Raw genomic sequence first — 16,864 nt, 5'->3', positions numbered from 1 at the left:
CCAAGTCTGAGGTGAAGCTTGAAGCTCTTGGGCCTGGTGCAAAAGCTTTACCTGGACCCGATACCTTACAGGTGACAACTGCACCTTCTGTATGTGGTGACATCCTGTATAGGCTCTATATATACATTACCGTCATGTATATAGTGCAGAAGCAAGTTATAGCCCAAAACAACCCACGATTACATAAACCCTCAAATAACCCACTAACAACCATATAACCCACAAATAACAGTGCCATGTAGTAGTGCCAGCCATACCAGTGCCTATATAATAAAACCTCCCATACCAGTGCCTACATAATAGAACCTCCCATACCAGTGCCTATATAATAGAACCTCTCATACCAGTACCTATATAATAGAACCTCTCATACCAGTACCTATATAATAGAACCTCCCATACCAGTGCCTATATAATAGAACCTCTCATACCAGTGCCTATATAATAGAACCTCTCATACCAGTACCTATATAATAGAACCTCCCATACCAGTGCCTATATAATAGAACCTCTCATACCAGTGCCTATATAATAGAACCTCCCATACCAGTGCCTATATAATAGAACCTCCCATACCAGTGCCTATATAATAGAACCTCCCATACCAGTGCCTATATAATAGAACCTCCCATACCAGTGCCTATATAATAGAACCTCCCATACCAGTGCCTATATAATAGAACCTCCCATACCAGTGCCTATATAATAGAACCTCCCATACCAGTGCCTATATAATAGAACCTCTCATACCAGTGCCTATATAATAAAACCTCCCATACCAGTGCCTATATAATAGAACCTCCCATACCAGTGCCTATATAATAGAACCTCATACCAGTGCCTATATAATAGAACCTCCCATACCAGTGCCTATATAATAGAACCTCCCATACCAGTGCCTATATAATAGAACCTCCCATACCAGTGCCTATATAATAGAACCTCTCATACCAGTGCCTATATAATAGAACCTCTCATACCAGTACCTATGTAATGGAACCTCCCATACCAGTGCCTATATAATAGAACCTCTCATACCAGTACCTATATAATAGAACCTCTCATACCAGTGCCTATATAATAGAACCTCCCATACCAGTGCCTATATAATAGAACCTCTCATACCAGTGCCTATATAATAGAACCTCTCATACCGGTACCTATATAATAGAACCTCCCATACCAGTGCCTATATAATAGAACCTCTCATACCAGTACCTATATAATAGAACCTCCCATACCAGTGCCTATATAATAGAACCTCTCATAACAGTGCCTATATAATAGAACCTCTCATACCAGTGCCTATATAATAGAACCTCCCATACCAGTGCCTATATAATAGAACCTCCCATACCAGTGCCTATATAATAGAACCTCCCATACCAGTGCCTATATAATAGAACCTCTCATACCAGTACCTATATAATAGAACCTCTCATATCAGTACCTATATAATTGAACCTCCCATACCAGTGCCTATATAATAGAACCTCTCATACCAGTACCTATATAATAGAACCTCTCATACCAGTGCCTATATAATAGCACCTTCCATACCAGTGCCTATATAATAGAACCTCCCATACCAGTGCCTATATAATAGAACCTCCCATACCAGTGCCTATATAATAGAACCTCTCATACCAGTGCCTATATAATAGAACCTCCCATACCAGTGCCTATATAATAGAACCTCTCATACCAGTGCCTATATAATAGAACCTCTCATACCAGTGCCTATATAATAGCACCTTCCATACCAGTGCCTATATAATAGAACATCTCATACCACAGGCGGGTACTGTAGTGATAATGGGAGATTTTAATTTCCGGGATATTAATTGGTGTCATGGTTCGGCTTCAACTGCAAAGGGGAGACATTTCCTCAACCTGTTGCAGGAAAATTTTATGGGCCAGTTTGTGGAAGACCCGACTAGAGGTGAAGCTCTGTTGGATCTGGTCATTTCTAATAATGCAGATCTTGTTGGGAATGTCAATGTTCGTGAAAACCTCGGTAACAGTGATCATAATATAGTTACATTTTACCTATACTGTAAAAAACAAACGCAGGCTGGGAGGGCAAAAACACTTAATTTTAAGAAAGCCAATTTCCCCAGGATGAGGCTGCAATTCAGGATATAGACTGGGAAGAACTAATGTCAAATAATGGAACAAATGATAAATGGGAGATTTTCACATCTACTTTGAGTTATTATAATGCAAAATGTATTCCTATAGGTAACAAGTATAAACGACTCAAATTAAACCCCACATGGCTTACACCTTCTGTGAAAGGGGCAATACATGACAAAAAAAGGGCATTTAAAAAATACAAATCTGAGGGTACAGCTGTAGCCTTTGTAAAATATAAAGAGCTTAATAAAATCTGTAAAAATGTAATAAAATTAGCAAAAATACAAAATGAAAGGCAGGTGGCCAAGGATAGTAAAACAAATCCTAAAAAATTCTTCAAGCATATAAATGCAAAAAAGCCAAGGTCTGAACATGTAGGACCCCTAGATAATGGTAATGGGGAGTTGATCACAGGGGATCAAGAGAAGGCAGAGTTACTAAATGGGTTCTTCCGCTCTGTATATACAACAGAAGAAAGAGCAGCTGATGTAGCCGGTGCCAGTGCTGTTAATATATCAGTTGATATACTGAATTGGATGAATGTAGAGATGGTCCAAGCTAAATTAAATAAAATAAATGTGCACAAGGCTCCGGGACCAGATGGGTTACACCCTAGAATTCTTAAAGAGCTTAGTTCAGTTATTTCTGTCCCCCTTTTCATAATATTCAGAGAATCTCTAGTGACTGGTATAGTGCCAAGGGACTGGCGCAGGGCAAATGTGGTGCCTATTTTCAAAAAGGGCTCTAGGTCTTCCCCGGGTAATTATAGACCAGTAAGCTTAACATCCATCGTGGGGAAAATGTTTGAGGGGCTATTGAGGGACTATATACAGAATTATGTGACAATAAATAGCATTAAAAGTGACAGCCAGCACGGTTTTACTAAGGACAGAAGTTGTCAAACTAACCTAATCTGTTTTTATGAAGAGGTGAGCAGAAGTCTAGACAGAGGGGCCGCTGTGGATTTAGTGTTTTTGGACTTTGCAAAGGCATTTGACACTGTCCCCCATAGACGCCTAATGGGTAAATTAAGGACTATAGGTTTAGAAAATATAGTTTGTAATTGGATTGAGAATTGGCTCAAGGACCGTATCCAGAGAGTTGTGGTCAATGATTCCTTCTCTGAATGGTCCCCGGTTATAAGTGGTGTACCCCAGGGTTCAGTGCTGGGACCACTATTATTCAACTTATTTATTAATGATATAGAGGAAGGGATTAATAGCACTATTTCTATTTTTGCAGATGACACCAAGCTATGTAATATAGTTCAGACTATGGAAGATGTTCATGAATTACAGGCAGATTTAAACAAACTAAGTGTTTGGGCGTCCACTTGGCAAATGAAGTTTAATGTAGATAAATGTAAAGTTATGCATCTTGGTACCAACAACCTGCAAGCATCATATGTCCTAGGGGGCGCTACACTGGCGGATTCACTTGTTGAGAAGGATCTGGGTGTACTTGTAAATCATAAACTCAATAACAGCATGCAGTGTCAATCAGCTGCTTCAAAGGCCAGCAAGATATTGTCGTGTATTAAAAGAGGCATGGACTCGCGGGACAGGGATGTAATATTGCCACTTTACAAAGCATTAGTGAGGCCTCATCTAGAATATGCAGTTCAGTTCTGGGCTCCAGTTCATAGAAAGGATGCCCTGGAGTTGGAAAAAATACAAAGAAGAGCAACGAAGCTAATAAGGGGCATGGAGAATTTAAGTTATGAGGAAAGATTGAAAGAATTAAACCTATTTAGCCTTGAAAAAAGACGACTAAGGGGGGACATGATTAACTTATATAAATATATTAATGGCACATACAAAAAATATGGTGAAATCCTGTTCCTTGTAAAACCCCCTCAAAAAACAAGGGGGCACTCCCTCCGTCTGGAGAAAAAAAGGTTCAAGCTGCAGAGGCGACAAGGCTTCTTTACTGTGAGAACTGTGAATCTATGGAATAGCCACCGCAGGAGCTGGTCACAGCAGGGACAGGAGACACCGCAGGAGCCGTCACAGCAGGGACAGTAGACATCGCAGGAGCCGTCACAGCAGGGACAGGAGACACCGCAGGAGCCGTCACAGCAGGGACAGTAGATGGCTTTAAAAAAGGGTTAGATAATTTCCTAGAACAAAAAAATATTAGCTCCTATGTGTAGAAATTTTTCCTTCCCTTTTCCCTTCCCTTTGTTGAACTTGATGGACATGTGTCTTTTTTCAGCCGTACTAACTATGTAACTATGTAACTATGTAACTATGTAACCAGTACCTATATAATAGAACCTCTCATACCAGTACCTATATCATAGAACCTCCCATACCAGTGCCTATATAATAGAACCTCTCATACCAGTACCTATATAATAGAACCGCTCATACCACTGCCTATATAATAGAACCTCCCATACCGGTGCCTATATAATAGAACCTCCCATACCAGTGCCTATATAATAGAACCTCTCATACCAGTACCTATATAATAGAACCTCTCATACCAGTACCTATATAATAGAACCTCCCATACCAGTGCCTATATAATAGAACCTCTCATACCAGTGCCTATATAATAGAACCCCCCCATACCAGTGCCTATATAATAGAACCTCCCATACCAGTGCCTATATAATAGAACCTCACATACCAGTGCCTATATAATAGAACCTCTCATACCAGTGCCTATATAATAGAACCTCCCATACCAGTGCCTATATAATAGAACCTCCCATACCAGTGCCTATATAATAGAACCTCTCATACCAGTGCCTATATAATAGAACCTCTCATACCAGTGCCTATATAATAGAACCTCCCATACCAGTGCCTATATAATAGCACCTCCCATACCAGTGCCTATATAATAGAACCTCCCATACCAGTGCCTATATAATAGAACCTTCCATACCAGTGCCTATATAATAGACCCCCCATACCAGTGCCTATATAATAGAACCTCCCATACCAGTGCCTATATAATAGAACCTCTCATACCAGTGCCTATATAATAGAACCTCACATACCGGTGCCTATATAATAGACCCCCCCATACCAGTGCCTATATAATAGAACCTCCCATACCAGTGCCTATATAATAGAACCTCTCATGCCAGTGCCTATATAATAGAACCTCTCATACCAGTGACTATATAATAGAACCTCTCATACCAGTGCCTATATAATAGAACTTCTCATACCAGTGCCTATATAATAGAACCTCCCATACCAGTGCCTATATAATAGCACCTCCCATACCAGTTCCTATATAATAGCACCACTCATACCAGTGCCTATATAATAGAACCTCCGATACCAGTGCCTATATAATAGAACCTCTCATACCAGTGCCTATATAATAGAACCTCCCATACCAGTGCCTATATAATAGAACCTCCCATACCAGTGCCTATATAATAGAACCTCTCATACCAGTGCCTATATAATAGAACCTTTCATACCAGTGCCTATATAATAGAACCTCCCATACCAGTGCCTATATAATAGCACCTCCCATACCAGTGCCTGTATAATAGAACCTCCCATACCGGTGCCTATATAATAGAACCCCCCATACCAGTGCCTATATAATAGAACCTCCCATACCAGTACCTATATAATAGAACCTCCCATACCAGTGCCTATATAATAGAACCTCCCATACCAGTGCCTATATAATAGAACCTCCCATACCAGTGCCTATATAATAGAACCTCCCATACCAGTGCCTATATAATAGCACCTCCCATACCAGTGCCTATATAATAGCACCTCTCATACCACTGCCTATATAATAGAACCTCCCATACCAGTGCCTATATAATAGAACCTCTCATACCAGTGCCTATATAATAGAACCTTCCATACCAGTGCCTATATAATAGAACCTCCCATACCGGTGCCTATATAATAGAACCTCTCATACCAGTGCGTATATAATAGAACCTTCCATACCAGTGCCTATATAATAGAACCTCTCATACCAGTGCCTATATAATAGAACCTCTCATACCAGTGCCTATATAATATAACCTCCCATACCAGTGCCTATATAATAGAACCTCCCATACCAGTGCCTATATAATAGAACCTCCCATACCAGTGCCTATATAATAGAACCTCTCATACCAGTACATATATAATAGAACCTCTCATACCAGTACCTATATAATAGAACCTCCCATACCAGTGCCTATATAATAGAACCTCTCATACCAGTACCTATATAATAGAACCTCTCATACCAGTGCCTATATAATAGAACCTCCCATACCAGTGCCTATATAATAGAACCTCTCATACCAGTACCTATATAATAGAACCTCTCATACCAGTGCCTATATAATAGAACCTCCCATACCAGTACCTATATAATAGAACCTCCCATACCAGTGCCTATATAATAGAACCTCTCATACCAGTGCCTATATAATAGAACCTCTCATACCAGTGCCTATATAATAGAACCTCCCATACCAGTGCCTATATAATAGAACCTCTCATACCAGTGCCTATATAATAGAACCTCCCATACCAGTGCCTATATAATAGAACCTCCCATACCAGTGCCTATATAATAGAACCTCCCATACCAGTGCCTATATAATAGAACCTCCCATACCAGTGCCTATATAATAGAACCTCTCATACCAGTGCCTATATAATAGAACCTCCCATACCAGTGCCTATATAATAGAACCTCTCATACCAGTGCCTATATAATAGAACCTCCCATACCAGTGCCTATATAATAGAACCTCCCATACCAGTGCCTATATAATAGAACCTCCCATACCAGTGCCTATATAATAGAACCTCCCATACCAGTGCCTATATAATAGCACCTCCCATACCAGTTCCTATATAATAGCACCACTCATACCAGTGCCTATATAATAGAACCTCCGATACCAGTGCCTATATAATAGAACCTCTCATACCAGTGCCTATATAATAGAACCTCCCATACCAGTGCCTATATAATAGAACCTCCCATACCAGTGCCTATATAATAGAACCTCCCATACCAGTGCCTATATAATAGAACCCCCCATACCAGTGCCTATATAATAGATCCTCCCATACCAGTACCTATATAATAGAACCTCCCATACCAGTGCCTATATAATAGAACCTCCCATACCAGTGCCTATATAATAGAACCTCCCATACCAGTGCCTATATAATAGAACCTCCCATACCAGTGCCTATATAATAGCACCTCCCATACCAGTGCCTATATAATAGCACCTCTCATACCACTGCCTATATAATAGAACCTCCCATACCAGTGCCTATATAATAGAACCTCTCATACCAGTGCCTATATAATAGAACCTTCCATACCAGTGCCTATATAATAGAACCTCCCATACCGGTGCCTATATAATAGAACCTCTCATACCAGTGCGTATATAATAGAACCTTCCATACCAGTGCCTATATAATAGAACCTCTCATACCAGTGCCTATATAATAGAACCTCTCATACCAGTGCCTATATAATATAACCTCCCATACCAGTGCCTATATAATAGAACCTCCCATACCAGTGCCTATATAATAGAACCTCCCATACCAGTGCCTATATAATAGAACCTCTCATACCAGTACATATATAATAGAACCTCTCATACCAGTACCTATATAATAGAACCTCCCATACCAGTGCCTATATAATAGAACCTCCCATACTAGTGCCTATATAATAGAACCTCCCATACCAGTGCCTATATAATAGAACCTCTCATACCAGTACATATATAATAGAACCTCTCATACCAGTACCTATATAATAGAACCTCCCATACCAGTACCTATATAATAGAACCTCTCATACCAGTACCTATATAATAGAACCTCTCATACCAGTGCCTATATAATAGAACCTCCCATACCAGTACCTATATAATAGAACCTCCCATACCAGTGCCTATATAATAGAACCTCTCATACCAGTACCTATATAATAGAACCTCCCATACCAGTGCCTATATAATAGAACCTCCCATACCAGTACCTATATAATAGAACATCCCATACCAGTGCCTATATAATAGAACCTCCCATACCAGTGCCTATATAATAGAACCTCTCATACCAGTGCCTATATAATAGAACCTCTCATACCAGTGCCTATATAATAGAACCTCCCATACCAGTGCCTATATAATAGAACCTCTCATACCAGTGCCTATATAATAGAACCTCCCATACCAGTGCCTATATAATAGAACCTCCCATACCAGTGCCTATATAATAGAACCTCCCATACCAGTGCCTATATAATAGAACCTCTCATACCAGTGCCTATATAATAGAACCTCCCATACCAGTGCCTATATAATAGAACCTCTCATACCAGTACCTATATAATAGAACCTCTCATACCAGTACCTATATAATAGAACCTCTCATACCAGTGCCTATATAATAGAACCTCCCATACCAGTGCCTATATAATAGCACCTCCCATACCAGTGCCTATATAATAGCACCTCTCATACCAGTGCCTATATAATAGAACCTCTCATACCAGTGCCTATATAATAGAACCCCCCCATACCAGTGCCTGTATAATAGAACCGCCCATACCAGTGCCTATATAATAGAACCTCCCATACCGGTGCCTATATAATAGAACCTCCCATACCAGTGCCTATATAATAGAACCTCCCATACCAGTGCCTATATAATAGAACCTCTCATACCAGTGCCTATATAATAGAACCCCCCATACCAGTGCCTGTATAATACAACCGCCCATACCAGTGCCTATATAATAGAACCTCCCATACCGGTGCCTATATAATAGAACCTCCCATACCGGTGCCTATATAATAGCACCTCCCATACCAGTGCCTGTATAATAGAACCTCCCATACCGGTGCCTATATAATAGAACCCCCCATACCAGTGCCTATATAATAGAACCTCCCATACCAGTACCTATATAATAGAACCTCCCATACCAGTGCCTATATAATAGAACCTCTCATGGTGCGTCTATGAACCTGTGATGTTTTGATCTTTCTCTTGTGCCCCCTGAAGGCGGCCATGATTGTAGACGTCATGTTACAATTATCCTTGTATTTCCAGAGCCTCCAGTAAAAATCACTCGTTCACTACAAGACACCACAGCCGCGGAGAAGGACAAGGTGACGTTCGAATGTGAGGTTTCAAAGGCTAATGCCGAGGTGAAATGGCTGAAGGTAAATTGACTCTGTATTCACTAGTGATTATTAGTATTACTCCATGCAGATGGCGCCCTGGTTGGACTTGGAGCCGGTTACCCCAGTTCCGATTACTGAGCCGCGATCCTTACATGGGACTGTTGTGAATTCAACATGAGGTTGTTGTGTGTCCAGCGCTTCTCACGTTAATGACCAGTAATTACCCTGGAGTGTCGCTGTCCAGAATGTGGGCACCGCGGGGGCTGATCCAATGTGTGACTGCGCTGAACCTCGTATATTCTGTCGTTCCAGGATGGATTGGAGCTACGGCCGAGCAAAAAGATCACAATTATATCCCAAGGTAACAAGCGCAACCTCACCATCCACAAGTGTGAATATGACGACAAAGGGTCTTATATCTGCGATGCCGGCGAGGACAAGAGCTCCGCCCATCTGACCGTGCAAAGTTAGTGTGCCAATCAGGGTGACAACTTTGTGTGAGAGTGTGAGCTTATCATGTGACCACATAACCCACAACATAAACCATTACATTACTAACCCGTCAGCTGCTGGGGTGTAAGACGTCGTCTGAATGAGGGTGATACTCCATTACTATATAACGTGGAATTAGTACAATGTAAATAATGTAATGTATGTACACAGTAACTCCACCAGCAGAATAGTGAGTGCAGCTCTGGAGTATAATACAGGATATAACTCTGGATCAGTACAGGATAAGTAATGTAATGTATGTACACAGTGACTCCACCAGCAGAATAGTGAGTGCAGCTCTGGAGTATAATACAGGATATAACTCAGGATCAGTACAGGATAAGTAATGTAATGTATGTACACAGTGACTCCACCAGCAGAATAGTGAGTGCAGCTCTGGAGTATAATACAGGATGTAACTCAGGATCAGTACAGGATAAGTAATGTAATGTATGTACACAGTGACTCCACCAGCAGAATAGTGAGTGCAGCTCTGGAGTATAATACAGGATGTAACTCAGGATCAGTACAGGATAAGTAATGTATGTACACAGTGACTCCACCAGCAGAATAGTGTGTGCAGCTCTGGAGTATAATACAGGATATAACTCAGGATCAGTACAGGATAAGTAATGTAATGTATGTAAACAGTGACTCCACCAGCAGAATAGTGAGTGCAGCTCTGGAGTATAATACAGGATATAACTCAGGATCAGTACAGGATAAGTAATGTAATGTATGTACACAGTGACTCCACCAGCAGAATAGTGAGTGCAGCTCTGGAGTATAATACAGGATGTAACTCAGGATCAGTACAGGATAAGTAATGTAATGTATGTACACAGTGACTCCACCAGCAGAATAGTGAGTGCAGCTCTGGAGTATAATACAGGATATAACTCAGGATCAGTACAGGATAAGTAATGTAATGTATGTACACAGTGACTCCACCAGCAGAATAGTGAGTGCAGCTCTGGAGTATAATACAGGATGTAACTCAGGATCAGTACAGGATAAGTAATGTAATGTATGTACACAGTGACTCCACCAGCAGAATAGTGAGTGCAGCTCTGGAGTATAATACAGGATGTAACTCAGGATCAGTACAGGATAAGTAATGTATGTACACAGTGACTCCACCAGCAGAATAGTGTGTGCAGCTCTGGAGTATAATACAGGATATAACTCAGGATCAGTACAGGATAAGTAATGTAATGTATGTAAACAGTGACTCCACCAGCAGAATAGTGAGTGCAGCTCTGGAGTATAATACAGGATATAACTCTGGATCAGTACAGGATAAGTAATGTAATGTATGTACACAGTGACTCCACCAGCAGAATAGTGAGTGCAGCTCTGGAGTATAATACAGGCTGTAACTCAGGATCAGTACAGGATAAGTAATGTAATACATGTACACAGTGACTCCACCAGCAGAATAGTGAGTGCAGCTCTGGAGTATAATACAGGATGTAACTCAGGATCAGTACAGGATAAGTAATGTATGTACACAGTGACTCCACCAGCAGAATAGTGAGTGCAGCTCTGGAGTATAATACAGGATGTAACTCAGGATCAGTACAGAATAAGTAATGTAATGTATGTACACAGTGACTCCACCAGCAGAATAGTGAGTGCAGCTCTGGAGTATAATACAGGATATAACTCTGGATCAGTACAGGATAAGTAATGTATGTACACAGTGACTCCACCAGCAGAATAGTGAGTGCAGCTCTGGAGTATAATACAGGATGTAACTCAGGATCAGTACAGGATAAGTAATGTAATGTATGTACACAGTGACTCCATCAGCAGAATAGTGAGTGCAGCTCTGGAGTATATTACAGGATGTAACTCCGGATCAGTACAGGATAAGTAATGTAATGTATGTACACAGTGACTCCACCAGCAGAATAGTGAGTGCAGCTCTGGAGTATAATACAGGATGTAACTCAGGATCCGTACAGGATAAGTAATGTAATGTATGTACACAGTGACTCCACAAGCAGAATAGTGAGTGCAGCTCTGGAGTATAATACAGGATATAACTCTGGATCAGTACAGGATAAGTAATGTATGTACACAGTGACTCCACCAGCAGAATAGTGAGTGCAGCTCTGGAGTATAATACAGGATATAACTCAGGATCAGTACAGGATAAGTAATGTAATGTATGTACACAGTGACTCCACCAGCAGAATAGTGAGTGCAGCTCTGGAGTATAATACAGGCTGTAACTCAGGATCAGTACAGGATAAGTAATGTAATGTATGTACACAGTGACTCCACCAGCAGAAAAGTGAGCGCAGCTCTGGAGTATAATACGGGATGTAACTCAGGATCAGTACAGGATAAGTAATGTAATGTATGTACACAGTGACTCCACCAGCAGAATAGTGAGTGCAGCTCTGGAGTATAATACAGGATGTAACTCAGGATCAGTACAGGATAAGTAATGTAATGTATGTATACAGTGACTCCACCAGCAGAATAGTGAGTGCAGCTCTGAAGTATAATACAGGATGTAACTCAGGATCAGTACAGGATAAGTAATGTAATGTATGTACACAGTGACTCCACCAGCAGAATAGTGAGTGTAGCTCTGGAGTATAATACAGGATGTAACTCAGGATCAGTACAGGATAAGTAATGTAATGTATGTACACAGTGACTCCACCAGCAGAATAGTGAGTGTAGCTCTGGAGTATAATACAGGATGTAACTCAGGATCAGTACAGGATAAGTAATGTAATGTATGTACACAGTGACTCCACCAGCAGAATAGTGAGTGCAGCTCTGGAGTATAATACAGGATGTAACTCAGGATCAGTACAGGATAAGTAATGTAATGTATGTACACAGTGACTCCACCAGCAGAATAGTGAGTGCACCCCTGGAGTATAATGCAGGATATAACTCAGGATCAGTACAGGATAAGTAATGTAATGTATGTACACAGTGACTCCACCAGCAGAATAGTGAGTGTAGCTCTGGAGTATAATACAGGATATAACTCAGGATCAGTACAGGATAAGTAATGTAATGTATGTACACAGTGACTCCACCAGCAGAATAGTGAGTGCAGCTCTGGAGTATAATACAGGATATAACTCAGGATCAGTACTAGATGTTTTCCTCACTAAAAGCCCAGTACTGCATTAGCATTGTGGTGCAGTCACTAGGGGGGTCATGAGGTTTACCCTTTTTCCTCCTGGATGTCAGTGATAGTAACACAATATTGTAAATGTCCCTGACTTCCTTTATGTGTTGTCCTGTCTTATAACATGAAGTATATGAGGTTTAATCATGTGGAGTCGTGTTCTTTGCTGTGTTTATGTTTATTGTGTCATTCACCCGTCGTCATTCTCCATCCACATCATAGCTCGTGACATCCGCTTCATTAAGCCGCTCGTAGACGTGGACGTGACGGAGAAGGAGTGCGCTTCATTCGTCTGTCAGATTTCTCATGATGACGTCCAAACTCAATGGTACAAAAACGGTGTAAAACTGAGGGCAGGAGACAATGTCAAGATGCGCCAGGAAGGTGAGTGCCACCCATCAGCCGCACCCAGGGGTACAGGTCTATCCACTCACGCCCCAATATGAGGATGCGGAGACACCGGCCTTAGTGACCTGCCTGGTTGTGTGGGTTGGGTGCCAGTAGCGCCATCACCTTTGTTCTTTGTTTTCTTGCCACCACAGCTTCGGTGCACTTCATTGATGAATATAGTTGGGCGCCATATTTGATGACATTGCTTCTCTTGTAGCATTTGTAGTCTACTCATAGACATTACACTTAAGTCTGCTCTGCTGTACATGATTCATCCATTATTTTGGACCTTTTTCTTGTGGTATTTGTATCGTTCCTACATGGGAAAGAAGTCTGGAGAGAAGAGAGTTGTCCAAGTCCCTCAGGGATGGTTGGCGCCTGTTGTCTGGGTTTTATTGTGCCCCTCAAGGTGACATGGGCCAAAGACCGTTCCAGTCTTATATGTTTGTACACCCCTGAGCTGCACACTTTCTCTCATGTCTAAAGCCAGATTTCATGCATAGGTAATGATTTTTTGGGGTACAGGATTACCAGTGTTCCTTTGCACATTTCTGAAGACTGAAGTTGGACCGGAGACAAGGTAGCGCTCTACAATCTCTGACAGTGGGATCTATTGAGGGCCACAGGAGGTCATTTGGCAGGGATAGTTTTCTTAATACCCTATAGCAGCAGGCAGGGATCTCAAGGTCTGATGGGATTTCTTTCTGGTGGTGATTTCCCTTTTTATGGTCTTAAGACAAGAGGTAAGAGGGTTGAATCGTAAAAAACACGCCCAGTTGGTCTTTAAGAAACTAATTAGCATAAATCTAAAATTGCTCATAACTTGCTCAAAAATGATCGTTTTTCAAAATAAAAACCACTGCTGTTATCTACATTACAGCGCCGATCAGATTATGTAGGAGAGAGGGCATTTATAATCTGGTGACAGAGCCGATTTAAGTGTATAAAGAGGGTAGAGGGAGAAGTAAACAGAAGCAGACTGGTTGTGATTATGCTACTACACGGTCAGCAGGATCTCCTCTATTTGCTAACTCCATCTCAGACACAGAAGAAGCAGCAGCATGGAGGACCTCAAATATCAGTAATTAGCAGTTTAGCTGTGAATCCCGTACAGGGTGAAATATAAAACTTACTAGAAGCAGCAACATCAGCATGGAGGAAATTATACAGCAGCAATGAGCAGTGTAGCTGTGAATCCAGCACTGGGATGAGATATAACATTTACTAGAAGCAGCATGCAGAACATCATACAGCAGCAATGAGCAGTGTAGCTGTGAATCCAGCACTGGGATGAGAAATAACATTTACTAGAAGAAGCATGCAGAACATCATACAGCAGTAATGAGCAGTGTAGCTGTGAATCCAGCACTTACTACAAGCAGCAGCAGCAGCATGGAGATTATACAGCAATAATTAGCAGTGCAGCTGTGAATCCAGAAATTGGGTGAGATATAATATTTACTAGAAGCTGCAGCAGCATGGAGAACATTATACAGTAGTAATGATCAGTGTAGCTGTGAATCCAGCATTGCGGTGAGCTAGAACTCTTACTAGAAGCTGCATCAGCATGAAGGACATCATACAGCAGTAATGATCAGTGTCGCTGTGAATCCAGCACTGGGGCAAGATCAAACACTTACTAGAAGAAGCAGCTTCTCTGTGTGGCTGTGCCTCTCTCTTTCTCTTCCTTTCTCTCTTCCAAGTTTATTTTAGATATTAAGTAGATTGGAATTTTGAGGCGTCTAATTCTCATCAGAAATCCCCCCTGGGGTAGTTTTCAATTTATATTGTAAAGTTTGGGAAACAGTGGAGCAGAAGTTGGACCACTCTTATTCCTTAAATATCCCCCCTCTCTGGGGAAGTTAGAACATTCTACACTTTAAGACTATTCAGGAGTTTAAATATTGGGTTAGGGGTGTCACAGGTTTCACATTTCTTTAGAGATGAGTCTATAAAACCCGCCAGAGTTTCTACAAGAATGTGAGTGTGAGACTTCAGGGTCTGAGCTCCCGATCCTCTCATTCTAGGAAGGACCTTCTCATTGACCTTCAAGAGCGTCGAGCCTGAAGATGCCGGAGAAATCAAACTTGTGGCTGAAAGTGCAGAATCCCTCGCCAACCTGCGCATCAGAGGTGGGTACAGGGCAATGAGCCTGCGGGGCCCCCGGGGCCCTTGTAATCTTCTCTGTAAGCTGGGCTACAGGATCTTCTCTGCATTCTGTGTGCATCCGGTCATGTCAGGACACAAGTGGCTGTGGAAATGTCTGCTGCATGCGCTGGGGCCGACACATTTACCCCACACAAAGGCCTGAATTACATAATTACACTATAAAATATGTATTATACTCCAGTCACATCCAGAGCTGCAGTCACAATTGTGCTGTTACCTCACGTCTTAGACTCCAGCCACATTCAGAGCTGCAGTCACAATTTCTGAGCTGCATCTACAACTCTACTGTTACATCATGTCTTATAAGACATTCACATCCAAAGCTGCATCTATAATTCTACAGCTCCTGCCTGTCATATACTCCAGTTACATCTGGATGTGACTGTAGCATAAGACATGATGTAACAGCAGAATTATGAGTGCAGCTCTGGATGTGATTAAAGTATAAGACATAGTGTAACAGCAGAATTGTGACTACTGCTCTGGATGTGACTGGAGCATAAGAAGAAATTGTGAGTGCAGTTCTGGATGTGACTGGAGTATGACAGGCTGTAACTCAGGATCAGTGGATGATCAGTAGAGCAGAGGATTACAGTTGCTCTCTGCTACATGGAGATTATTTCTAGATTACCTGTAATTGATTTCCAATCGTTTGATCGGATCTACAATAGAAGAATCTATAATAATATTTACCCCCCGGCGGGGCTCCTCCTCTTTATTGTAGAACTTCCAGTAAAAATAACGAAGCCCCTGCGGGATAAGATCGCCATAGAGAAGCACCGGGCATTCCTGGAGTGCCAAGTATCCCGCGCCAGCGCCGAGGTGACCTGGTACAAGAAGGACAAAGTCATAGAAGCCGGAGAGCGGTGCCAGATCGTCAGCCAGGGGGTCTACAGGAAGCTCATCATCAACGAGGTGGAGTACCAGGATGAAGACACGTACACCTGTGACGCCGGAGATGACAAGACCTCCGCCAAGCTGCTGATAGAAGGTGACACTATCTATCTATCTATCTATCTATCTATCTATCTATCTATCTATCTATCTATCTATCTATCATCTATCTATCTATCTATCTATCTATCTATCTATCTATCTATCTATCTATCTATCTATCTATCTATCTATCATCTCATCTATCTATCTATCTATCTATCTATCTATCTATCTATCTATCTATCTATCTATCTATCTATCTATCTATCTATCTATCTATCTATCTATCTATCTATCTATCTATCTATCTCATATCTATCTATCTATCTATCTATCTATCTATCTATCTATCTATCTATCTATCTATCTATCTATCTATCTATCTCATATCTATCTATCTATCTATCTATCTATCTATCTATCTA

At 41.3% G+C, this 16,864-nt stretch overlaps 1 protein-coding gene across 1 annotated transcript in view; it reads left to right on the top strand.

The window, feature by feature from the left end:
• Window positions 1-16,864, top strand: part of OBSCN (obscurin, cytoskeletal calmodulin and titin-interacting RhoGEF) — a 297,141-nt gene that overhangs the window by 80,965 nt on the left and 199,312 nt on the right. The window contains exons 20-24 of the mRNA XM_075847538.1: window positions 9,219-9,331; window positions 9,605-9,758; window positions 13,167-13,328; window positions 15,362-15,466; window positions 16,228-16,494. Of these exons, the coding sequence (XP_075703653.1) occupies window positions 9,219-9,331; window positions 9,605-9,758; window positions 13,167-13,328; window positions 15,362-15,466; window positions 16,228-16,494 (801 nt within the window). The remainder of the gene's footprint in view (window positions 1-9,218; window positions 9,332-9,604; window positions 9,759-13,166; window positions 13,329-15,361; window positions 15,467-16,227; window positions 16,495-16,864) is intronic.

Source organism: Rhinoderma darwinii, assembly GCF_050947455.1.
Source record: "Rhinoderma darwinii isolate aRhiDar2 chromosome 5 unlocalized genomic scaffold, aRhiDar2.hap1 SUPER_5_unloc_2, whole genome shotgun sequence".
Lineage (NCBI taxonomy): Eukaryota > Metazoa > Chordata > Amphibia > Anura > Rhinodermatidae > Rhinoderma > Rhinoderma darwinii.
The sequence above is the reverse complement of the archived record's forward strand: the minus strand, read 5'-3'. Positions and strand labels throughout refer to the sequence as shown.